Source organism: Dermacentor silvarum, chromosome 7, assembly GCF_013339745.2.
Source record: "Dermacentor silvarum isolate Dsil-2018 chromosome 7, BIME_Dsil_1.4, whole genome shotgun sequence".
NCBI classification, from domain to species: domain Eukaryota; kingdom Metazoa; phylum Arthropoda; class Arachnida; order Ixodida; family Ixodidae; genus Dermacentor; species Dermacentor silvarum.
This window is the reverse complement of record NC_051160.1, coordinates 63,171,528-63,197,541: the sequence shown is the minus strand read 5'-3', so window position 1 is coordinate 63,197,541 and position 26,014 is coordinate 63,171,528. Positions and strand designations below refer to the sequence as shown.

The window sequence follows — 26,014 nt, the reverse complement described above, 5'->3', positions numbered from 1 at the left end:
AGTGGATACTCCCGAGATTCAACGTGAGCGCGCGCCAGACAATAGTTTTTTGGACGTTTTTTTTTTCTTTTTTTCTCTCATCTCACAGCTGCCTGACCGTCTCTTCAGCCTTTCTTGAACGGAAAAGTAAATTGAAGCATTTTTTCCATCCAGAATAATTAAGCATTCCTAGTTAAATCTCACACAAACTGTGCTTTGAAGCACAGACTCCACTTTGTTTTTGTTTTTTTTTCGCATTACACATGCTTCGCAAACCACCGTAAGCGTACATATACCGCGAAGTCGAAGCAACGCGACGTCATCGTCCCCGTTACGAGGCATACCACTCAGGAAACATCTTTCATCACTGCTTGTTCCAAGCGTGAGCAACAGCATGTTATAAGAAAAGGTCGCCGGGGCCGACGTGCATTTACAGGCGACAAAAGGAGGGCAGCGCAGTGTACTCACTTCTGGCAAGGACAGACGCAGATGCCGCAGCACTTCTCCATTCCTGTTAGATTCTTCTCGGCCTCTTTCATGTCGGCGTTGATTTTGTCCATGTCTTCTTCGATGCGGTCCAATTGCTCTGCGCAGGCGCCGCAACAAGGGTTTCGCGCGGAACGCGTTACGCGTATACACCACGAGTCAGCGTGACGCACCTTAAGCGTCACGTCCTCGGTATACGCTTTAGCGAAGCACAACAACCGAGACATTCATCCGATAGGAAGACAGTTTCCAATTCTGACATCTGCCGTATAACACTTTCAATGCATCCAAGTATCGCTTCACTAATGGCATATTCGAATGGTCGTTTAATTAAGAGCGCTCTGGCGGCAGTGGCCGCCGAAGACAGCTTGAAACCCGTATCACAATGGATCAAGTAGCGTTCCTTGTCGCCACTGCAGTCAAATTACGCTCGAAGTTGAGCTTAGTTGCTCATCTTGGAAGACATTCTAATCGCTGTCGAAATGCTTTAAAATGGCCAGTCGAACATGTCATTATAGAGAAGCACATTGCGCAACTGTCAGGCATGCTGGGTCAAAGTGTACGCGTACACACTAACATAAAGAGAAGCTTGAGCAGTCAGTCTAAGAATAAAATATACCGCAAGGTTATGCATTTGATACACGGCATTCTGCCGTTAAGATAAAAGCCTAGCAAATCGGCTTTCTCCTCAGCGCGCAACTATGTTGCGCACTCGTACGAATCACACGTCTTTGAACATGATTGAACTGGGAAAAACCACCATGAACACAAAACACAAAGAAGCAGAAATACGATGGGAACGGCTGCGTTTGATTTTTAATTCAGTACTGACTGACCAAGCTGTCTACCCTGTTATTTCCAATCTTGAGACGGCTGCAAAAAAGAAAAAAAAAAAGGAAGAAAAAAAAAGAGAAAAAAAAAAACATTTTTTCCCCCGACCATCCGCTCCGAAGACTTTTGCGCTCAGGAGCACCGTTTAGTGGATTCAGCCAAAATAATTTCGCGTTGATCAGTCTACGAAACCATGGAGTCCACAAGACAAATATTAAAGGGGTTTGTTTCAAGAAACGTTTCTTTCAAACGTTTCTTATTGCTCCAGAAAGCATGATACACGCTGGAAGGTTCATATATTCTCGGTAAATAATTCAATATGATATTATTTATGTGCACCATTTTCGGTTTCGGTTTCTCTGCGCCGAGTTGGACAGTGACGTCACTGGCTAGGAAGCTTGGTCACGTGGGCCCACAAGGCTGTGACGCACGCACTGCTGCATCGTCTGCTCTCGCACACACGTTATGTACCAGCGCAGGCAAACAAACCCACGCCGACAGTTGCCATCGCTAGCTGCGGCAGCTCCGATTCCGACTCTGCGTCTGCGTCCGATGCAGCTTATACTGCACTCTAGACTCGAGGCTTGCCCCGTGCTGTGGGTCACCGCTCAGTGTACGTCACTCTAATGTGGTATGACGTCACTAAAACGCGCTACGCTTCCAACACAGTGAAGTCGATGTTAATCGCGCTAGCGATGGGTCTGGATCGCGAGAACGAGCATTTAGGCACTCTTTGGAAGCGAATTAAAATATATTTTAAACGTTTGCTGTGTCCAACACTTCATGTTGAGTGTCCTTTCATACAGACGAAGCCTACAGCAAGCCTTTTATACCCTCAATATTTGGTGTCTCAACCCCTTTAATAAATCTCTGGTTCTCGTACTCCTGAGACGGTTTTTGTGACTCTATCTATTTGTGACTTTGGTGCTTCATATACACTGTGATGTCCAATCTTATGTCCTCCCTTTCACGCACATATGAATCTATTTTTACCTTGCCTCGTGTTTCCTTACGCTTGTCCCACGTAAGCTCCCGCAAACCTCCTGAATGTGCATCTTTCTTCTTGTTCAGGTTGGTACAACTGTAATGCCGCGCTCTGGGGCACGGACCCAGCCATGCCCCCCCCCCCCCCCCCCCGCCTTTTTTTTTTTTTTCGTCCGCACTCCAAACATCCGATGGATGTTGAATAAGGCCCATTTGAATTGAACTGAGTTGACTATACTGACTATATCCTCAAAGCGCACTACGCATCTCCAGTCATCGGACATGGTTATACCAGCGTTAGCCGGAGCAAACTATCGACATCACATAAGGAAATGACCGGCGCGTTATTTCAACGTCAATTCTACATGGCAGCGCTTACCGCCCTGCTTGTCGAGTTCCACGATAGTTTTGACACCAGCGTCCGATGCCTAGATTTTTGTTGCAAAATCGCGACAAGTGTGCGAAATGTTCGGTTTTTTGGACACAGCGTCGCACATTAACCGCACAGTTTTTTTTTTTTTTTTTTGAAATCACGCAGAAGTTTGCAACGAGGCATAGATGCGTGGGGAAGCGGAGTTTCAAAGGGCCAAGCAGACAAAAAAATAATAAAAGATAATATCAATAATAAATAAAGAACGAATACCCAAAAAGTGCGTAAAACGCAGCCGCGGGTGCGTTGACCAAACCAAGTCAGAATTGCGACGCGTGACACCCCAGCCGAAGTAAACAAATATGACAACAAAATGAAAAAGAAAGAAAAATGCAAAGCAAGGACACCAAGGCATGGCCGGGCGATATAGGCGTGCATTCGAGTGGCAGACGCAGTGCAGGTCCGGTGCGAGGGCGACGAACGTGGTGCAGAACACAGCAGAGCGCGGGAACCAAGGTGTGGCGAGGGCAACCATGAAAAGAAAAAAGAAAAAAAAAGAAACAGAAATGCGAAACTGAGAAAAAAATGAAATGAAATCAGCCATCGGTTCGCCGAGAGCAGACGCAGTGGTCGCGCTTGCGTAGTGCGTAATATCCCCTGCGCTTTCAGTCGCGGCAGCCAACGCGATAAGAATTTAATCAAATTATACCGATAAACAAATGCATTTCCAGGAACACATAACACGATGGTTGCCTAGCAAAACTTTGTACCTTGCCAAGGCAGAAAGCAGCTGAGGTCGAAAATTACGATTTAACTCGGGGAGTTTTATGCGCGAAAGCCACGATTCGATTACGAAGCACGCCGCGGTGTGGGACTCCGGATTAATTTTGACCACCTGGGGATTCCTCTAACGTGCACGCAATGCACAGTACGCGAGCATTTTTTTTTTTTTTTTGGCATTCCGCCCCGGCCAGAATGCGGCCCCCGTGGCTGGGGTCGAACTTACGACCTCGGGGCTCAGCAGCGCAACGTCATAGCTGCAGAGAGCTGCGACTGTGGTTCGGCTGAGGTTGAATTGACAGCGTTGCGGATAGTTATATGGAAGGAAAAGAAACTGCGGCAGGATGCCGAGTAGCGGTCCTTTAAAAGCACGCGTGAGAAGAACATTTCGAGCGCTGTCGGGTTCCACAAATGCGGACACCACATGATGCGTTTAACGACAAGCGCTATAAGGCGTTTATTATCACTTCATTGAATAATTTCCGCTGAACCTACGAAGTTAGACTAGAAGAAATGTACTCGATCCGTAACTAAAAAAAAAAAAATGAGAAGGTTACCGCACTACGCAAGCAGCCGACCAGCAGCATACAACAAAGCAAGGAACTGAAGGTGCGAACGTCAACACAAGAAGAAAAAATAAAAACAGGTCGTCATTCATCTACGCCAAGAAACCCGTCTAACAATCAAAAAGGGGAAACACAAATGACACAAGCAACAAAAGAGATATAAATACGCTCGACTCCAACTACCATCGCAAAAACACTAGCAAATAAAATGCCGGAGGAGGAGAGGTGCAGTGCTCGTGCGGGTCAGAAACTCTGAGCATGACGTGACGCCGACCAGAGCGTGACGTAAGAGGCCCAGTCCTTACCTCCTTGTTCGTCGAGAGCGACTAATGTTCGTATGCCAGCTTCCTTGCTCTGAGGGAGAGAACGTTTGGGCCAATCGCAAGGGGAGGGGGCAAAGTGGGAAAGAGTAAAGGCCGACACTGTGAGTAAGGGCAGAAAGAGTGTAATAACAGGAGGGTAACGGGGGAAGAGAGTGACACTGGGGGAGGGAATAGGTAGGAAGGGTTTACACTGGGGCTCACAAAAGGCAGAACAGAGCTTAATACACTTCGCATTCTAGAGGAAAATCTGGCGCAAGTCCGTGCGCCTAACTATCCAACTGTTTACGAAGCACGGTAATGTTGGGCAGTGCAAAGGTTTCATGCTGATTTCGTTGATAAATTATTCAGTTATGGAGTTTAAAGGTCCCGAAACCGCACACACCGGATTACGAGGGGCATCGAAGAGGAAGCTTCCGTGTTAATGTTGACCACTTGCGGTTTTTAAACGAATCTAACCAGAATCGAACCAGAGACCTCGTGCTCGGCAATGCAGCGACATCGTTCTAACAGTTTCAAACGACCTTGCGGATTGTTACATTAGCAGATTTTTTAAAGCTCGTCTTTCATCGCTAAATCGTCGTACGGCAACAATTATTCTCATTTAGCCTCTAATTTGAAGTAGGCTACGCTTTTGTGAACGCACAAAATTATTCATACAGAACATAACCATTACACCATTCTGAGAGTTGCCCGCCGAACATCATCCACATTTAACGACACGCTTAACTAAGTAGCGGCGTGATTTATCGATGAGCTCGAAACGCTCCCTATGCTCCCGAAAAGATTAGCATGGCACGCAATTAAGTCACAAAGAATAAATAATTTTAAAAAAGCGACAACGAACTTTCTCAATTAGTGTACGGCAAATAGTAGAAAAACGCATGTACTGCGCCCGCGAATTCCACTGAATCAATAAAAGCGCCAAACTTTCCTCTAGTAATTAACTTTAATGTGGAACACTGCGTTCCAACGTAACGAGAACTGTGATGCAGCCCAGCTGCTAGTGCCCAAAGTTAAAGAGCACAGGGCTGCACGAAAAAAACAAACAGATATTGATCGATACATTGGAACCCGGATATATCGAACCCTCATATAACGAATTATCACGTATAACGAACAGCAGTTAAATCCCCTTGAAAAGTTTTGCATAAAAGTTTTATTTTATATATCGAGTTACCTATTAATCGAACTTTTTTTGATCCCCTTTAGATTCGATATATCCGGGTTCAACTGTATACGGACTGTGGTGGAAAAAAAGAAATAGTGGGAAAATTCACTGGGAAAAACAAACCGGGCATCGTGGCACACAATATTCAAACGGCACACATGAGCCTAGACACACCAAGATTCACGTGGTAGAAACGGCAAACTTTTAATTATAGGCTCTAATACGCAACGACGCTCAATACAGAAGCGTAGCCGGCACTTAATTTCAGAGGGTGTTTTCAGAACGATATTTCTAGAGGCGCTTCCAGCCTGCTCGTATTGTGGTTTGGACATTGTTTAATAAGGACGAAATAAAACTTCGGGCGGCGTTCTGACATCACATCACGCTTACACCGGCTACGCCCTCCGTCTCGAGACTTGCAGAAAAATCTCACGCCGGCGCAGCAAGACCCCATTATTATCGCAACGTAGAACACTACATAATTGACCTGCGAAATCATACCCATCGCAACAGTGCACGGGGCGCAGTTACACAATTAGCATAAAACTGATTTCTGCCACAACGTACAGCTCCCGATACTGCTACTAGTATGTTATTACCGCATCCTGCTTGAGTTTAGCTACGGAATAACTATGTATTGATAATTGCAACCATACCGATACACTTTCTTGCTTTACTGCAGACAATGCAGGGTAGTGATTTCTATCCTGAACGAAATCGAAGGCTGAATGATTTCGCCTTCGATGGCCAGGCAAGGTAACACACTAGGGGCGTGAGGCCGACCACGTGAAACCGCGTAGAAAACACTGCAGAATGAGACATACGAAAAATAACGACGAACAGACAAACATGCAAGTGCTAATTGCGCCGAGGCATATTTCATTCGCATTTTTGAAGCATCCGCAGGGAAACAAACACATACATAGAAAACGCGGATATACGCAGAGCGCTTTGCCGATCGCTTTTGCCGATCGATATTTGCGATCGCTTCAAAAGTACGAGTGAAACAGGGTTTCCTATACGCAGATAGCTCCTCGATGCGATTTCACGTGGTCGGCATCGAAAATCTCTTCACTACGTCCTGCGTGTCTTCTGTCGTGTGAGGCGCCTGCTTGCGGTGCTTGCAATACGTCCCGGCGGTTTCTCACAAGCTGACCAAACACTACGGTCTTTTGGGTTACACACACAAAGAAAAAAAAAAGAAGGAAAATGTTAACAGAACACCAAGTCAGCTCTAGAAGGACAAGTGAGGTAGGGCGAAAAGGAGGAGGAGGAGGAGGAAAAACATTTATTGAAAAAAAAAAAAAAAGAACAAGCAGGTGTCTCCCTGCTTGTGCTGGGAGACTCCATGGGTGGCGAGGACGGCTGCGAGTCGGGATGCGAACACAAACTCATCCTCTAATTTCTATATTCTTCAATGGCAATGTGGACGGTACTCCCAACAATCGCCACCAACTCACCTCGTTCGCTTCCCCCTCCCCCGCGTCGCCCCTGCTTTTTTATGTTCTGGATTTTCTTGGACGAAGACACAAACATTTATCTTACCGCGCACGCCAGTTGCGGCTGCGCATTCAAAAGCGAGGTCACCTGCACTCTTTATCAACAGAAGGTTCGGGAATTCAATGATACAACGCCGATACAACGATACAACGCCGCAGTAAATTGTATTATACAGGAAGAGAAGCAAATAGGCTGCCATTAGAATACCGCAGTCAAAATAGTGCCATAAACACGCACCCGTTAAAAAAAAAAAAGCTGCCAACCAATACACTTGGTAATTAATATGCCACAAATAAACAGTCACGTTTGTTTTGATTCCCCGGCAGTGTAGCCTGGAGCGCAGCAAAACAGGGACAAATTTTCGGCGCGTAGGGTAATACAGTGTAAGGAATACGGCGTAACCACGACAATGAAACTGACGTCACCTACCGACATTACACGACTATCCGTTGCTAAAAGGTTAGAGGGATGACTAAAATTAACGAATAGTTCAAGAAGAGCTGTAAAGCCCGTTCGCATCTAGAAAAACAAAGAACCTGTTATTTCAGTATATATATATATATATAAAAAAAGTAGACAGCGGGAGTCACAGCGGCAGCTAAGAGAAAAACGCTATCGATCGCTCAAAAAGTGAAATAAGCCGGACGGAATTATCGCACCGGACCGCAAGTACATATCAAATGCTAGCGTTATTAGAGAGTTTTAGATTAGGGGGACGCAAGCGTTGCGGCCCACTAGCGCTTGGGGCCGCGGTACTGCGCACGCGCAGACCGGTCTGCGCGTGCGCAATACCGCGGCCCCAAGCGCTAGCGGGCCCCAACGCTTGCGTCCCCCCCCCCCCCCCCCTAATCTAAAACTCTCTATTTACTACTTAAGCCCTAACGTGCGACTAACGGTTTAGGAGCACGTCCTCCGGCCTGTTTAGGACCGCAACTCGCGCCAGCTCTTGCCGTATCCGCATACATAAGGGCACACAGCCATCCGCGCCATACTTAATTCATCCTACGGCGCGCTCGAATCAGCGCCGCAGAAGCGTGCAGGTATCCTGACGCATAGGCAAAGTGTGGAATAATGAGAACGCCTCGTAGCAACGGGTACGCGGCTTCAGAAGAGGCCATTAATTTGCGTAAAGGCGTCACGAGAGAATGGAGATTTGTAGCCAGGCGGTGTAGGGCTGTAGATTTTGCCGCAGCAAAGCTGAATGCGGGTGCAAACACCATGGGATCATAAATTGCGAACACGCGAAAACCAAAAAAAAAGTAAGAAAGAAAGAAGAAAAAAGAAAACGCTTCCGCTGGTACGAACGAGCTCACGCTGGCGCCAATGACAACGCCCGAAGATTAAGCTTTATTCTTCTCCTTGAATGCGGAGTAATGAAAAGTGACGTAGGCACCTGCCAACGGCGCCGGCACGAACTACACATGCCCACAACGCACAAAGCTAACTTTGCAGTGAAAAAGATGGGGGGGGGGGGGGTGAAAGAAGAAAGAAAAAGAAGGATGAAAAGATACCGAGTTCCACGTAACGAAAATGAAATTCAGTCAGTCCTAGGTGCCCTGGCATCGGTTTTAATTTATAGCCTAACGCGCTAGAACGGAACAAAGCGTGTAGAAAGAAACCACTCGATCAAAAACGAAAACCGAAACAACGCAAGGAATAAAGCGTCCTAAGCCAAGCTTACGAAAGCTATCTAATTATTTATTAGTGTATTTTAAAGCTAGTCGGGAGTCTCTCAAAGGCGTACCCAATTTGTCCCAATTTAAGTAAGCCGTATAAAAAAAAGAGAATATTCAGCCAGTGTTTGAATGGCACATTACGAAGAAATGCGCAATAAAGAAAATTACCCGCGCATACAATAACCACTAGGAAGAGTACTAAGAAGAAAATACAGACAATTACTAGCCGGGGTATATAGCAAGGCCAAAACTGAGCTGTCCTCGCGCGACCAGCACGCTCTAGTTCCGCATCTGTAAACAAACTACGCTGCGGCCTGGCTCAAGCACAAGGCTATCCGAGACAACATCTCTCGCTGAAACAAACTAGGCGGTAGCTCTACGGCAAGGACTATGAGTAACGGACTATGGTAAGGACTATGGTAAGGAGGCAAAGAAAAAAAAAAGAGTATCCTCAGCGTCGGCTGCTTACTAAATCTTCCGGGATCCGAGTGAGAAATGCCCCCGGAGCGTATACTGCACCTCACACTCGTTGCGTCGTGCGGGAAAAACAACAGCCCGCGGGCGCGCTTTGTCGAGGACTGGAACGGCTCGACATTTGCATAGTGAGCTACGTGGTTGTCGCGAGCTGGCGCGTGTGAGACAGCCAGCTCCGTGGCGCATCACACGGTCGTCTATGCGTGCATAACAGGACCCGAGACAGGTGTGGCGCCCACCGACTACAAAGACGCGAAGATGTGCCTATAGAGCACCTTTCCCGCGCTACGCAGACGCCATCGAAGGAAGCCCAACGCTCTGGCGAGCCTCACTCTAGATCACAGACCCGGACTTGGGTTTTGAAAATAAATGTCGGTTATCTCTCGCTACCTTGGCTAACCGGCACAGAAAGCAGCAAATTTTTTTCTGCAACTAACTTTCAAGAAAGTGGACTCCGCCCTCCGCCTCGGCAAATCTCTGCTTGTTGCAGCGAAGGCTAGGACTTGTGTCAGCCAATGAGCAACGAGAGTCGGCTTTGAGCCGGAAGAAAAAGGGGCCCGATTTCTGTCTCAGGTACGACCGTAGAGGCAAGCGGACAGTGGAGATAGGAAAAGCAAGGGGAAAATTAACTGTTCTTGCTTTAATTGAAATGCAAAAATCCCGAGGAAGGGTGAAGTGAACGTGGACGTAAAGAAAGCTTGCTGCTGGATGGCGCCAAACCTGCATATTCTACATTACGCGGGAGGTGCTTTACTACGAAGTTACCGCGCGGCTGCCTCGTAACTTGAGTATTTCTATGTATGCGTACATAGTCTTGAAGCCTCAACCAGAGCCACTGACGGCCATGGCGGCGGATGTAACATCCTTACAACCGCAGGCGTCACGTAGTACGTGAACTGCTATTAAAGTACTAAAGATATATTCAGAGTTTTGTTATTTTGTGTCTCAATTAACTTGATTGTTTCAGTTCAAATGATCTTTCTGTACGCGATCGGTTGTAAAATGTTCGCAGAAGAGTTGTTGAGGAAAATGCACTGTTAGCCATTGCTTTCAAGTGGCCCATGTGTTATGGGCTCTTGCAGACCGCTTGTGACTTACTGGTGCAGCTGTGCGGGTATAACGGCACTGTCAGGCAACTGTCGGCCTTTACACAGATTTCGCTGCACTTAACGGACTAAGTGATACGGAGGGTAGATAAAATGATACGCAAACAAAAGTGAAAGAGCTGTGCATAGCAGCACTTACGAAAAATAGTCCAGGATCTGTCCCTGGCGGAGGGATGGCGATACAGCCTACAGCGCACGGTTTTCGTCTCTGCTCTAGATAACTAATGTTGACCAAGGCTCACAGCGGTGGCGCTTAATTGAAGTTGCGCGATAATCGTCTATGTAATCGATCATTTACAATACGTGTACGCTCGTTAACCTTTGGTTATAGGCTTCAGATAGCACGTTGTAATTGCAGAATAGTAGCCAGCCAGTACTCGAACCATAGCCGTTTGCGAGAAACTTCGAAACTAACGCCAGTTTAGGGACATGCGGCCTCCAAAATGCGTTGTGAATTGCGTTCCTGTTCCAAACAAGTTTTCCGAACTGTCGAAACATATTAAACGAAAGATAAATTTCCCTACAGGTTCTGAATGCTTGTTCTTTCCGAATTGCTGTTAGACGGAAAGCCTGTAACAAAAACTTATGCTTTTGAGTTCTTTCTTGAATTCTGCAAAAGCAACGTGCCTTCTACAGTCGTTAACTTAAACGTTTGTGATTTTTTAAACTTATTATCTTATTAGACATTATCGCGCAAGTTGTGGTCGCCACTACTGATACCAAGCGTCATCAGCAAGAGCTATCATTTTGTCTTGAATTACTTATATTTTATTAATCATAGATAGTCGCCACTAGAACATGCGGTAACGTTAACGCTCAAGTTTGTGGCCACGTACAAAATCTTGCGTCCTACAAGCGAGTCACACGATCAAAGCAAAAACTGTTGCGCCAGCGCTTTCAAAAGTTCGCAGTGCTTCCTTCAACGCGATATGGCGAGCTTTCCAACCAACCTGACCGTATGTGAGGCAGATAAATTTAGACTTCGCAAGTAACGCACCACCAATACCAAGCCCACTGCAGACCGTTCTATGTACTCGTACATTAATTAAATCAAACTAGTCTGAACGAAATTTGGGCACACGTTTCATTCTCAAGACGTTGTTCTAAAAAATAAGAATACGGGAAGAACTTATGCAGCAGAGCCTTCTCTTACAAAGCAAGGGTATGACCGGAACGACGTTTGGCACATTTCGCCAAATCGAATATGCTAAAGAAAGAGCGATTCGGGGGAGGAATGTGAGGGCCGTTGCCATCGCCAACGAGGCATAAATCTGGTGCGACAGCCTGTCGAGTTGAATGGAGTCCGCGCGCTCGCTGGCGCGGCCCCAAAAGTGTCACTTCAACTCAGTTTTCCGGCTGAAAGGGAGGGGGGTGTCTAGAAATGCTCCCCCGGAATTTCCTCGGCGCGAAGGGGGTTGTCTGCAAACGAATCCGCCGTTAAATTGACTAGACCCAGAATAAAAGAGAACGACACTACAAGAAAGAGGAATAAATGTGTGTCGAAGGCGAAGACGCAAGCTCAAGTTTGAAACATGTATGACTTAACAGAAAAAAAAGGAAGACAATGCAATCGAGAGGGAGTACTTGCAGACGACAGTCTGAATAGCAGACGATCAGCTTTCCTGCAATACTTCCCTCTTTTCAATATGTTCCATCCGCACTGAATAAAACAAAACAAAAAAGGAATGTAAAAGAAACATGGTCGAGAAAGGTAAAAACAGAAATAAATAAAGGACTGGGGCAACACAGGCAACCAGATGAAAAGAAAGGAACGCAAGGAACAGGAAAGAAACCCACAGGAAACGGAAATGCCTTGGATGCAGACGATGGAACACTGAAGTACGGTCGTCTGTTGCGATCCGGCGACAAAGAAAACGACCGAGATCCGAGGAATAGAGTGTGTGGGTAGTTTCCAAGATGGCCGTGACGAATGCGACCGGAGCGGAAGCGGCAAGCAGTTCGTGGCGAACCTCGCCGAGGCTATTAGGAAAACCTTTCATTCGCCCATAAACACACAAAGCCCATTTTTCCTTCTACCCTACGAGAAACAAACCGGCAATGCACCACAAGCTCGGTGTTCTCGCTTGATCCAAGTGACAGTAATGGGCTGCTAAAGTAGAGGCAACGCATTAAAGGAAACACCGATGTCCACAGTATGCGGCTACTTTTCTTTTTGTACTGCGGAATGAAAGAGCTTAAAACTAAATATCGCATAAAGGGGACTAAAGACACAGAAAGTAAACGTGTGCTAAGGCACCTGCGACCAAGGCCACATTGAATTACAATGGGTTAAGCGGTTTCGGCACCAATTATTAAATTTTACTTTTTTTTTACGGTGTCGTTTGGTGTTTTCGTAGCGCGCCTTCTAAACTCATTTATATGCACACATAAAAAATGACATTACTAAATGAAAACACCAAAAGAAAAGCGCTGCCGTTCTGAAGACCCGAGTCCCATCAACCCCTTAATGCTAGAAAACGGATAGACAGCTCGCATACGAAACAAAACGCACGCGAGTTAAATTTCGGCGGGGTGGTGGTCATCTCGGCGAGTCAGTCGCGCACAAATGGGAGAAGCTCTAAACCAGCGGCCGCTGACGAAGCCGAATATGAGCCAATTTAAATGCTAACGACACTGCACGCAGACAGGCGATGGCTTTATAAGCTCGTAAGATTGATGCTTTCAATAAAGAGAGGGCATACACAATCCGAGAAATATCAGCGGCCAGTGCGCAGGAATTGCCTAACGCGCGCCTATGGCATATTCCGGACTACAGTGAACGGACCCTATCCTCTTAAGCAGATGCGTGTACGCTTGTGCACTCCAATATAACCATCCGTAATGAAGATTATAAGCAAAAATTGTTAAAAACACGTTGTATACAACTAAAGATACATTTTATAGGATCTATGTGTCTAAAAAAATAAACTAATCGATTACCACGCGCCTGTCATTCGAGTGGCGGCAACTAATTATAAAGAATACTATTACGTGCGTTTATTAACGAACGTTAACGAACCTGGGTTGCCATGGAAGTGCGAGCAAATGATTACATGCTTTCTCTACTGTAGCTGCAGAATAAACAAATGTTGTGTGCAATAATAAAAAAAGACGAAAAAGCCGCAATAACGACAGGAAAAAATAAAAACAATAAACAAAGAAACGCGGAACAGAGTATGTTTTGTTCTTTTTTTTATAAGTTTTATTTGGTAAAAAATTAATGAAAAAATATAAAAATAACTAATCCTCTTTCTAAGTTTTGATTCTCAACGCGCGCATTTCAAGCACGCGCTACGGGCGGCATTAAAATCGGGCTGCGATATGCTATAGCCGAATTTTCATGGCTTCCTTACGACACGATCGAGCGCTCACACGTGACCTTGCATGTCTATTCGACGCACGCGCTTCGACTTTTGTGACACCACTGCCCTTGACAGGAAAAAAGACTTCCACGAACTCGTCGATGTGACAGCGAACGAAACGGTATTCAAATTCGGGTGGACATAAAAGAAAGCCTGCTTTAGATGGGGCCGCTCTACACGGCGTAAGCTTGCGACCGAGTTCACTGAACTGCTTGCTGCTGCGTCGTTTGCTTCGGAAACAGCACTGCGAGAGAAAAATGCCAGGCGACGTCGCTAACAGGATCAAGATATATATTTTTTCTCTCTCTCTCTTCACTAGCGGAGCGCAAAAGCTGATGCGGCGACCCTTTCTCGTCGTCCCGTTGCCGTCATCACAAAGCCTGGCTCAGGTGGTTACTGACCGGGCAGCGTCCGCTGAACGCGCAGTCACGTGTACAATGGTACGAGGCGCAGAACAGAAAGAGAAAACAATATAGTACTTTCCTGAAAATGTAAGGCTCTTCGTGACGCAATGAGCTATGATATAAATGTTTGCTAGGCTAGTGCGTGAATCATTTTTGCATGGACACTGCACGGACATCAGGCACAGACATGGTCATTACGCGAGCACTGTCCATCACACGCAGTACAACGCTTTATAATAGCCACTTTATCAGAAAAAAAGTGGCTTGGTGACGTAACCTATGAACAGTATGGGCACATACAATGCTCCCAATTCATGTAGGAACACCATAGCAGTGACCGCAGTGACAAGAAAAAAATGATTATAAGAGATGTTACTAAAGCTATTGGGCGGGACATACGCAGTAGGCAGAGCCCAAATAATTTGTCTTCTAAAAACACACGAAAACCGAAGTTGCAAAAACGTATTTTCCTGAACCTTCTGTTTCTTTTTTTATGAGTGTGTGACCTGCATGTTCCGTAAAAACGTACTGCGACATGTCTGAAGAAGAAGTACTAGAACAATGCGACACTCACGGCGTCATCGTGACAGGCAAATGACTCGTCATCCGGGCACAAATTGGTGAGCGTCCCATCTTTCGTCACAGTAGGTGCACAGGGCAACCTTGGCCTGCCCTCTCCTCACCACGGCTTAAACACGCGTGTGGCTAAGATACCCCAATTGTAAAAGATGCCTAAGGTAAGCCAATACAACGCATTGCGTACACATAGTCGTCCCCAGTTAGGCACGAAATACCTCAATGATATCCTAGCGCACACAGAAGCTTCAATTTGGCACGGAATCCCGCAGGCTAATCTCATTAATAGAATACAGAATCAAGCATCGCATAAGGCACATAAGTCACACTATCGGACTGCCCCCTTCTGATTGGATACTTCGTATTTGCGTCAGCTAGTGTTGTGTTTATGCTGCAAGTCCTAATGTTCTGAATATTACGCTACATGTATGTAAAGACAGCAGCATCTGTAAATAAGACAACTGAGTTCCCGCCACTAAGTAGAGGAAATGGTGAAGTTATAGTGGCTTGAATGCTACTGAGGCGCTCCCCCTAGAAGTGGACGACTCTGCACAGTCACCGTCATACGTAACCGGAACACGCCCTGGGAGCCCTTTTGCTTCTGCGGCGGAGGGTGCTGGAGAGGTCAATTTCAATACAGTTTATTTCTGCACTTCGTTCATGAGAAAGGCAGGGAACAGGGACAAAACGCTTTGTCAATCGACAGCTTCGCAGTATGCCCCTATACCCTTGCAGTTATGATTGGGTTGCCCCGCATGTGCTAGCTTAATATGTCTTCCTTCAAAAGCGTCCAACGCTTTCCCCCCTTACAACCAGTGTTTGCTAATGTTATCCCGTTACAGACGTGTTTTCATGTGGTCGATTTAAGTCTGGCGGAGGCTGTACATTCCTTTGAAGACGCATAAAAATTTACTAACGCTTTTCGTACACACACTGCTTCAGACTCCAACTCGTAGGAGCGTGCGAATAGTAATTTTCGAGACCGAATCGAATAGAGCCAGACGCGAATCGAGTAAGTTTCGAATAGTTTATGAATAATGAACAGCCGCTTTTACCATTGATATAAAACAATCTTCACGTTATAGTATATTGACAACGTTGGCAAGTTTTTGACATAACACTGCAATTTATAAAAAGCTCTTAATTAAAAGCCCAAATCGACCATTAGAAGCCAATGGGGAGTGCATTCCTTTCCTCAGGACTCATTGGTGAGCGCGAATGACACAGGGTTACAAATCAGGCTTCTTGATTGACGCAGCGCGTTCCACTACGTCTTCTATGCAACTACAGTCGCCAGGACAACATTTATCGCAATTTCGATCCAATCTTGCACTTTATTGCGCACAGTTAACGATTATATATGTTAAGTTGACGTTTCGAAATACCCCAATACTATCCGAAAAATATTCGTATTTACGAACAGCGACCATTCCATTCGCAGACACAATCAAGGAAGACCATATTCGGTTCGTTATTCGAAAGTTTCGAATATTCGCACGCCCCTATTTGTGAATTTTCGCCGTCATTACGAGTCGACGTTTGCGCTCTAGCGAGTCGGGGAAATACTGCCCCACGAAGGCAGGACACAGTCCATCGCTGTCTGGCACCAAAACTGATCCTGCCGACTTAAAACACTGTCTGCGTGGAACGCAGGCATTGTTTTATATCCAGCTGTGTGGAACGTTAGAAAGGCCCAGTTGACTTTTATCCCTTTTCCAGTCACGAGCTCGTAATCTACCACGTGCTTGAATTTCACTTAGATCGAGCAAGATAAACAAAAAGAGACAGAGAGAAAGGGAGGAAGGGAGGGAGGGGGGGGGGGGGGTTGCATGCAGGCCCTAAGAAAGCTACACATCACTGCAATGACCAAAAACAAATCCGGTTGTGCTGTAAACATTTTGTTTACGCAATTTCGGCAGCTTGCACCAGGGTCCATAATGTGTCTCGTGGAGAGCCTAGAAACTCAGAGCCACATGTCAAGGCGGGCGCATCAAACGTTAACGCAGGGAGCACAACAAGGGGCGTTCAAGGTACAGCACAGAGAGAAAGATTTAAGGCCCGTGAAGTTGCCATGTGCAATTTTTTTCCTTAAATCCCCCATAAATTGAATGTTTATGGAAAATAAAGGCAAACTCAAGATCAGAACAAAGAGCGCTTACCTCTTCGCATAGTGATATCATGTTCCGCGTCCGCTCCAACGACTGCAAGAAAGAAAGAAAACAGTTATAAATTGAAGACCAGAAATCACTCGGCAAAGACATAATGAATGAAATGAGCGCAGCTTAACCAATCCTAAGGACTGAAACTGGTCTACACCTCTCGGGGAAAAAACGAAAAACAAAAACAAAAAAAAAAACGAAGCCACTGCGCTTGCAGCGCGCTGTCGAAGGTGCACACGAACAACTCCTGGAGTTTGAAAAATACGATACAGTCGAAGCCGAAAAACACTAAACTTTGGCCGAAGATACAAAAAGTTGCTTTTACTCAACATGTTGACAGCTTCTATAAAAATAAGCAGATTTTACTATGAAAGTATGCCATGAACAGGCACTGTGCTTTTACACTCTTAATCTCTTTCCACGTAAGTTCCACTAAGTGGAACATTTCTTTTGCAGATATGTTCTACTTTGTGGAACCTGCGTGATGTTCCACTTAGTGTAACATATGTGGGACGAGATTAGAGTGATACGCAGTAACAGTGACAATAAGCTCAAAAGAACGAAAAGCCGACGCTCAAGGACATTTATCAAACGTAGGTTCCACTTAATTAAGTGCTATATTTTTTAGCGACACTAGGGGCGTACAGTTGCAGCAAAAATTATCTGCGCCCAAGACAAACGATAATGCTGATTTACTTATACATACTGCGGACTAACATCTTGGTATATAAGCAGGAGTGGCGAAAGAAACACAAAGTCAACGGTAACAGCAACAACATCAACAAGAACACTAAGAATACAATACATTATAACACTAAGCACTAATCAAGTAATTTTCAAGTCTTGCAGCAAAATCATCATCATCATCGAATTCCAGTCTGTCACTGTTCTGGGAAAATAACTATATTTGTAGGCATTAGTTCGTTAAGTTTGTTGATGAAGTTTATTCCTAAGATACTGACGTAACGGCCACCGATGTTTCGGTTGTCGTTAAACGTTGGTTTCGAGATTGGTGAAGTAAGGCATGTTGTTGGGCTAGTCGGTTCATAGATTCAGCAATTGTTTTTGAACTGCGCAAAGAAGACAAGACGTGTGCGTCTATGTTTCTGGCCCCGTCTTCATCGCGAAGTTCAAAAAAAAAAAATTCCTGAGTCGAGATTGGTAGCGCTGCAGAGTGTCGCGGCGCATAATTGAGCGGATCTGAAAAAAAAAAATCGGCCCATGTCTACATCTGTAATCTTTTGAGATCCGCTTTGCCCTAAACCGGACGCAAATCAAATATCTTGAAGTTACTAGCGCGATTACGACAACCGCGAACGATCTGCGAAATTCGAGAACTTAGCGTATGGAATCGTAAAAGTTGGCAGGTATACGCAAATGACCTTGCGGACGTGTAGTCCGCCTCCTCTTGCATCAGAAGCGTTTGAATTATCGATCAGGGCCGGGAGCGAGACAGACAAACCGAACACCCGACACTCTGCATCTCCACAGCACCCCGAGTTGCACGGTATAGTGATGAGACGCAGTGATTAAACTGCAACCGCTCGTGCTTACAGCGGTTTCAACCGTTTGTCTCTCGACAAACGCTATATACACGAGTAATGTTTAGAGCCCGAGCACACGCACGCGCACACAAAGCCCGCTTCTCTCACTTTTTCCATCTAGTCCGCAATATTATGAACGATAAAGGGGGAATAAAGAAAGAAACGCTATTCGTGACGTAAATCAAAGCCAACAGCGCAATGGCGTACACGGTTTCCAAACGTAGTTTCGACACCAAATTTATTGTTAGCGTTCCAGGCTCTTTAGGGAAAGCAGGATGAAACATCTTTTTGTTCCTTTTATTTTCATTAAAGTGCGACAGCGTCGCGCGGAAAATGTCGAGAGAGAACGCACAGAAAGCCGGGATCTTCGCCTAGAACATTTGTATCACAAGCTTCTGTCCGGCCACTCAGATACACCAGCAGGGGTTGATGAATGAATGAAAGAATGAATGAATGAATGAATGAATGAATGAATGAATGAATGAATGAATGAATGAATGAATGATTTTTCGCAGGGTTGGAGGAAAGGCAAGCATGTCTTTCTGCTAACAACTGCACCGCAGGGAAGCCCTCAGCTCACGGCCACTCCTGGGAATGGCCGTGCGCCGTGCTTTGCTGACAAAGCAAAGCTATAACCACTAAGTTTCGGTGACGTGTCGAGAATCGGCGCAATCCAGCATCACTTGCCCCACGGCCGCAAGGCACAAAACATTATCCGGCGCAGGCGGCCACACCGACCGATGATGGAGCCAGAATGCAGACAAAAATTTGGAGGACGCTTAAGCTTCGCCATTAAGAGTGGAACGCGATAGCATTCAAAGATCCCTGACTGCTTGTGAGGCTTCCCGGCAACTGCGGCTTTTTTTCTACACCTTCGCCTCTGCGCGCCGCTGCCTTTTTACGCTGCCAAGGAGGCGAGCGCCATCTGGATGGCGTTTTTACAAGTAACCTACCCAGGCGCGCCGCTGTATGAATGGTAGAAATGCTGGAAAAGGGGTTTCTGTTTGAGTTTCCTCGTAACAGAATATACGTTGTCTCGTACATTCGAATTACAATCCGACGCTATCGTGTCTGTAGGTTGTGGTTAAGGCGTACTTTACGATAAAAATTCAGGGTTCGTACAGGTTCCCACGGCAAAAATTCAAGGATATTCCAGGACTTTCCAGGACCTGTCACAGGTTCTTCAAGGACTCAAAGCGGCATCCATCCAAAGTAGGATTTCTTTACTCTAACATTTCCAAAAATGATTAGTTTTATTGCAATTACAATAAATAAATGTATATCACAATTATAATAAAACGTCTAGCCTTGATAACTTCTCAAGATCACAACACAAAATGAATGCTTACAACAGCGGCTGAGATCTCTGCAGTATAGACTTGGTAAAGTTCACCAAAAATATTCAAAACATTCAGCATATGGTTATTGCGCTAAAGAAATAAATTTATATCCCAATGATGTTAATATTGTGGAACCTTGATCACTTTGCAAGTTCACAACAATACCGAAGAAAAAGAAGTTCACAAAACACACTGAATGCTCCCAACAGCTACTCTGACTTCTCCAGTATTAACTGGGCAAGTTTACCGAACATTTCGAAACCATTCAGTGTAGTATTGCTACACATCCATTATATTATAAAAAATAGATGTACAGTATATTGAAATTTTGTAAAACATGTCTTGTCTTGATCATTTCTCAAGTTCGCATTATTAAACGTTAACACAACAAACACTCACAACAGCTCTCAGGCTTCTGCAGTATTAGCTGGGTTGGTTCATGAAACATTTCCAATACATTCAGCATAATGTTATTGCACTTATATGATCATAAATAATATTACAACAAACCTCCACCCGAAGGCACAAAGGCACTGAGCATCAGTGGTAAAGTTGCTCCACTATAGCTCTCTTTAGGTTCACCTCGCGCGCAAGAGGTAAAGTGGGAAAAGGCAGACCGACGGGCGAGGAGTGAAACGAACGATAGGATGAGGAAAGCAGCGTAAACACAGCACCCAAGCGCGGCACGCATCTCTCACTCCCTTCACGGTTTGGTGCGGTGAAGCCTTTTATTTTTCCCCGCAGTTCTGCAAAACGGAACCGTGTGTTCTCGTGCGGGCGTATTGCTTCTGAAATGGGGAGCATGTCAGATCGATGCCGATCTACCACAGAAAGGTTGCAATGTCGATATCAGAGTGCATTGCCCACGAAATTCAAGGATTTTCAAGGAAGGAAAGAAATTTCAGGACTTTCAAGGGCCTTGAAAATGCACTTTTCAATTTCAAGGGTTTTCAAGGATTTCAAGGACCTGTACGCACGCTGCGATTTTTCTAACGTATTTTACTTTGAGAAATTCAATTAGTTCACTAACGCCTCTGCGCCACTCGGAGGGCCTGCGTGGTCGGGGTGGTTCGGAATGATTTTTCTCAACCGCGGACGCCGACGCCGTCACCGACGCCAGATTTTCTGCGACACGGGGCCCTTAACGCTGTCGCGTTAAAACAGGACCCATCATTCCCTGGGGATAACGAATCATGAACCGCCGCCGGCCACACAGCAGGCGGTCCAAGTTTACCTATACCCAGGGGGGGGGGGGGGGGGTCACATCGTTAGTTCAACTATTTTCTTAAGGACCCCGAGCTGTGACGGGAACAACAGCGAGAGCGCACCATCTGCGCTAACAGCGCGGGATCCTATATCACCCTCGCTCGCCGTTTCTGCCGGGATAAAACAGCTCGCTGATTCGGGACACAATCGAACGAGAGCGGAACAATGGCTCTCCTTGGGCAGGCCGGATCTCCACCTGATCCCCCCAACCATTCATTCGGCTTGCGAGAATGAAAAACACGCTGCGAAAGACAACGGCTCCGAAGCGGTGCAGATGAGACGGAGGGAGAGAGAAAGGAAGAGAAAGGGGGCGACTGGATACGCTCGAAAAGAAGCACCGTTCATTAAGGGGGCTTAATTAAAGACTGGCCGCCGTACAGAGGCGCCGGGGATCCGGCGAGCCGGCCTCGAGCCCCAGATATCCGCCGCGGTATAACGCTTGAACAAGCCGGCTTGGACGCTCCGAGCGTGATATGACGCCTGGGGAAACGGCGACAGGTAGGGACCAAGCGGACGCTGCCGAGCTGCGGCGCTAGGTGAAAGAAAAAGCGCAACGCGCTTTTCCTGCAGCGCACGCGAGCGTATAGTGAAGACGCTGAGCGCGTGCACGCCTGCTGAACGCTCGTCGGCGCGCATGCGTGTATGCGTAGAGCTAAGGTGCAGTACGGCGAAGGGTTTCATTCATACACACACACAAAAAATGACAAAATAGAATTCTGACGCTACATGGACGACGGGAGCAGCGAGTGAGGAGGCGTCGTCCTGTATGCCATCGACGTTATTGGACAGGCGGCGCTTGAGAATTGCCCGCGGTACAATCGATCAGGGCTACGTGCGCGGTAGCGCCTAGTCGTTTAGCTGACTGGAGTTTCATGCGCCAGAAAAATAAAAGGGAAAATACTCATTATATTCGAGTCACGAACCAAAATGTAACGCGAAGCGCGTTTTGAGACCGGAAAATTAAAAAGAACTCGCATTATACTTGTGTAAATGCGGTACTAATCGTTCCCATGGTACCTAAACTATCACCACGCCAGCTACCTCTGGGAATATTTTGTAGGAAACTCTGATGCAGTAAAATGGGGCATTTACTTAAACTGTATTAGTAATTTAGGTTTCGCCAAAAGGGAGACAGACACTTTCCTGCCACAAAGGAAAAGTATTGGTAAGCTATAGAAAAGTCGCAAGACGCCGTTTTAAAGAAGAAGAAAGAAGTGTCGACGCCGTTTTAAAGCTCGCCGTGAAGTCGCAACGTCTGACTCTCCATCTGCACGGATCTAGACAATCGTTCATTGGTAAGAACAACAATGCAAACTAAAGGAAACGTAGATGCAACCTAGCAGGTTTCGAGCACTTCTTCATTGCGATAGCATTTATATGGACACTCCAAAGCGGATTTCTGCTGTCGGCGTCGTCGTCGCCGTGAGGTTCCGTATGACGTCAACGGCGGTGAAATCGTCGCCGCGCTCCGGACGCTGTATGTGCGAGTGAAAAGGCACGAGGGACGCGCGCTTATCAGGCTCTTTCTCGTATATTCAAATTACAATCCGACGCTATCACGCCTGTATAGGTTGTGGTTAAGTCGTACTTTACAATTTTTCTGACGGATTTCACTTTGAGAAATTCAATTTTTGTTCTCTAACGCCTTGCGCCCCGCGGAGGGCCTCTGTGGTCGGGGTGTTTCGGGAAGATGTGGTTCGGCATGATTATTTCCGCCAGACGCCGATGCTTAACGCCGAAGCCGACACCGACGCCGAAATTTCTGCGACACAGGGCACTTAACGCTATCGCGTTAAAAACGCTACGCGCGCCGAGCTTTCGCTCCACATTAAACAACTCCAAGTGATCAAAATTAAACCGGAGCTTTCCACTACGAAGTCCCCAACAACCAATGCGTGTATTTAGGACGTTAACCACACAAAATCAATCAACCAACCAATCAATCAATCAATCAGTCAATCAATCAATCATATAAGCCAGTATGGTCGGAATATATTTTACATGTTACCAGTGCGCAAACAAATGTGTCCAGTAAAATAATGTTATTTGCAGTATAAAATTACGTCAGCAGCATATGTTCACCGTGAAGACCATGTCCCCTTCCCTCCCCTCTCTCCCTCCCTCTCACACATCGATTCGCCAAACGTGTTTGTGGTTATAACCGCAATCGAAAATTCAAGCCGGTACGAGCTCGAGGTTCCTCAAAGAGGCATAACAAAAGTAACCAAACGAAAACCACCAAAAGAAAAAAAAAGGGGGGTCTTCTGGTAACACGAAGAACAAGAAGCGCAAGGAAGAAAAGAGGCGACGCAATTCGGCAAAAGGTGTGTTCAAATCTTCGTCTACAACGCGCACACTCGTGACCAGCATGGCACACAAAACAAGCATGTTCCATTCCTGGAAAAGAAAAGAAAAGGCGAAAGGACCGATCGCCAAGGCCAACGGCGGCCCACGACCCATTTTTCCTGCTCTTCCGTGTTCTCCTCTCCTCCCGACTTTTCCCGTTTCGGCCAATGCTTTCGCCATCAGCGATATTTCCGGAATGCGGAACGCGCACCACTCAAGCTAGAGTGGCCCGTCGATCTCGTATAAACAGCAGTACAGAGCCAGCGGTGCGAGCCCCGTGGCTCTAATGCCGGTTCGACAATGCGCGCGGCTTCGTCGGAGCGCGCGCCGGTATAGAAAAGGCTGTGCAGGTCAGCACCACTTCGCGCAGACCGAGGTCCACGGAAATGCACATAATATGCGCGGCGAGAGAGGTGAGCTTGCAGAAAGGGAAAGAAGAGGGGGGGGGGGGGGGGCGTAAGCGAAGATATGAAAGACGAAAAACGAACCACGCGGGCTGAATTTATCGACGGCGCTAATCTCCCGTCTCTTCCGGGCTGTGACGCCGTAAATCACCGTTCCCGACGTCGCGCGTCGCAAGGGCGAGCGAGGCATGTTGTGACCAACCACGGTGGCGGCGGTATCGCGCCGCGGCCGCGCGAGAATTTTAATCAATAACGCGCTCACTTGCGTAGAGAAGCCGCTCGGAGCACAAGAAAACAAGGAAACTAGCCAGTCCAAACAAAAATGACAAACGAAGCACCTGGGGATGCGAAGGGTGCGCGCTCAAATGAACACCACGAGCAGAAGCACCTAGGAAACCCGCAACGAATGAACGCAGCGAAAGTTACAACGAAAGGCGTATACCATCTACGCCATCTTCGAGACAAAAAAAAAAAAAATTATGGGTTTTCACGTGCCAAAACCACGATCTGATTATGAGGCGCGCCGTAGTGGGGGGCTTCGGAATAACTTGGACCACCTGTGGGGTTCTTTCACGTGAACCTAAATCTAAGTACACGGGTGCTTTCGCATTTCGCCCCCATCGACATGCGGCCGCCGTGGCCTGGATTGTATGCCGCGACCTCGTACTCAGCAGCCCAACACCGTAGCCCACTGAGTATAACCAAGGCGGGTAAGGCAAAACAAGGCGGTGGGCCTGGATACGCTGCTGTTGTCGCAAAGCCGACGGGGAGAACCCTGTCACGAAACGAGCGAACAGTTATAGTTTTTCATCTGATCGTTTCGAAAATTCGTGCCGTTCGACTGCTAATAGGGAATAATGCGCGTGCTCAAGCCGACGACTGAAGTTAGGCCATCTGGACAAGAAATGAAAAGTTTTTCTTTTTTTTTTCTTTTTTTTTTTTTGGAACTACGCGGTGAACAGCTCCCGACATTGCAGGGCGCGCCGTGTACATTCACATTTCCTAACCGCACAGAAGCCGAGCTATTTACAAAATCCGGACAGGATAAGCACATTGTCAGGCATGTATAGTTTCCTTTTTTTGCCACCCCTTACCACACAAGTGCCGTGTAAAAATAATTTGTATGTCTTAATGAATGAATGAATGAATGAATGAATGAATGAATGAATGAATGAATGAATGAACTGAAAAAATCTACAGAATGTTCATTCGAGGCAGGTCGTGCATTTTGTCCGCTGTGCATAGGCTATGGGATGGCCGATGCAGCTAGAGCACCGCACTTGGTGATGCCGTTGTTTTAATAAAAAAGCGGCGATAACTAATTGCCGAGATGAGGAATCGCGTGTTCAGTACATAGATTTTTTTATTTTTTTTTTACATGCGCTCCGGAAGGACCGCACATAGTGCGAAAAAAGATCTTGCGTCTTCCCATCTATAGCGACTTCTGGCCTTAGATACTACTAGTAGGGTGTTCTGTGAAGGAGGGCACTCAGGCGAAGCCACCACCGGCGCTGAATGCCAGGCTAACACCGCCTGAGACAACGAGCGGCGAAACATAACCAGTAACACTGAGTACGAAATTACCGGCAGTCAAAAACACCTACTATATTGTAACCCTTCTCTGACATTCGCGGTAAATCAGAAGTACCGAAAATTATGTTGCTATAAAGATCATAAGGACATGCGCATTGCCCACGAAAAGGTTCGAATCATATAAGCGTGTTCTTTTTCCCCGCAGCTCTCAATCTACGACACAAAAGCTACGACCTTCGAGATACTAAAAGTCGAAGGTATGCGCCGTCGCCGGCAACGCGTAGGAGCAGCCAATCAGCGAGTATACTGGCAAAACCTGGCGATGCTTTGTTCGCTGATGTGTAGCACTCTCGACATTCGATCGCTCTCTGCGGCGCGAAAGCGCATCGGTATCTTCTAGCGCGCAAAAAATGTCAGCGTCGGATGTCTAGAGGAGGTGGCACTTCGAGCTCCTGTCCAATCACCGAGCCCGGCCATCAGGCTAGCGTTTATTGCAGGACAATATTCAAGCGCTGCGAATGAAAAGCTAAGAAAAGCAAAGCTTCACACCCCTGGGAATCGTTCCTTCTTATGGCAAGGCGACGTCGTCCCGTGGAGCAGGAAACAAGATCTCTCATGGTAGATACATATAGAACGCGCGAAAAAAGAAAAATGAAGGAAAAGCGCCATCTCCTTTCAAGCAACTTGCATTCCTCGACTACTGCAAACGAGAGAGCCTCGAATTCCAGCTGTCAGCAACAAGAACGCCACTCCTGTCGCCAAGGGCGTGCTCGCTCGAGGTGTAATTCACTATTACCACAACTTGCGACCAGCGTCCTAACCAATATGTAACCGATC

The 26,014-nt window shown here is 46.5% G+C and overlaps 1 protein-coding gene across 1 annotated transcript in view; it reads right to left on the bottom strand.

Moving 5' to 3' along the window:
• Positions 1–26,014, bottom strand: part of LOC119458120 (synaptosomal-associated protein 25-like) — a 327,829-nt gene that overhangs the window by 49,974 nt on the left and 251,841 nt on the right. The window contains 3 exon segments of the mRNA XM_049670760.1: positions 448–565; positions 2,660–2,708; positions 16,745–16,786. Coding sequence (XP_049526717.1) covers positions 448–565; positions 2,660–2,708; positions 16,745–16,786 — 209 coding nt within the window.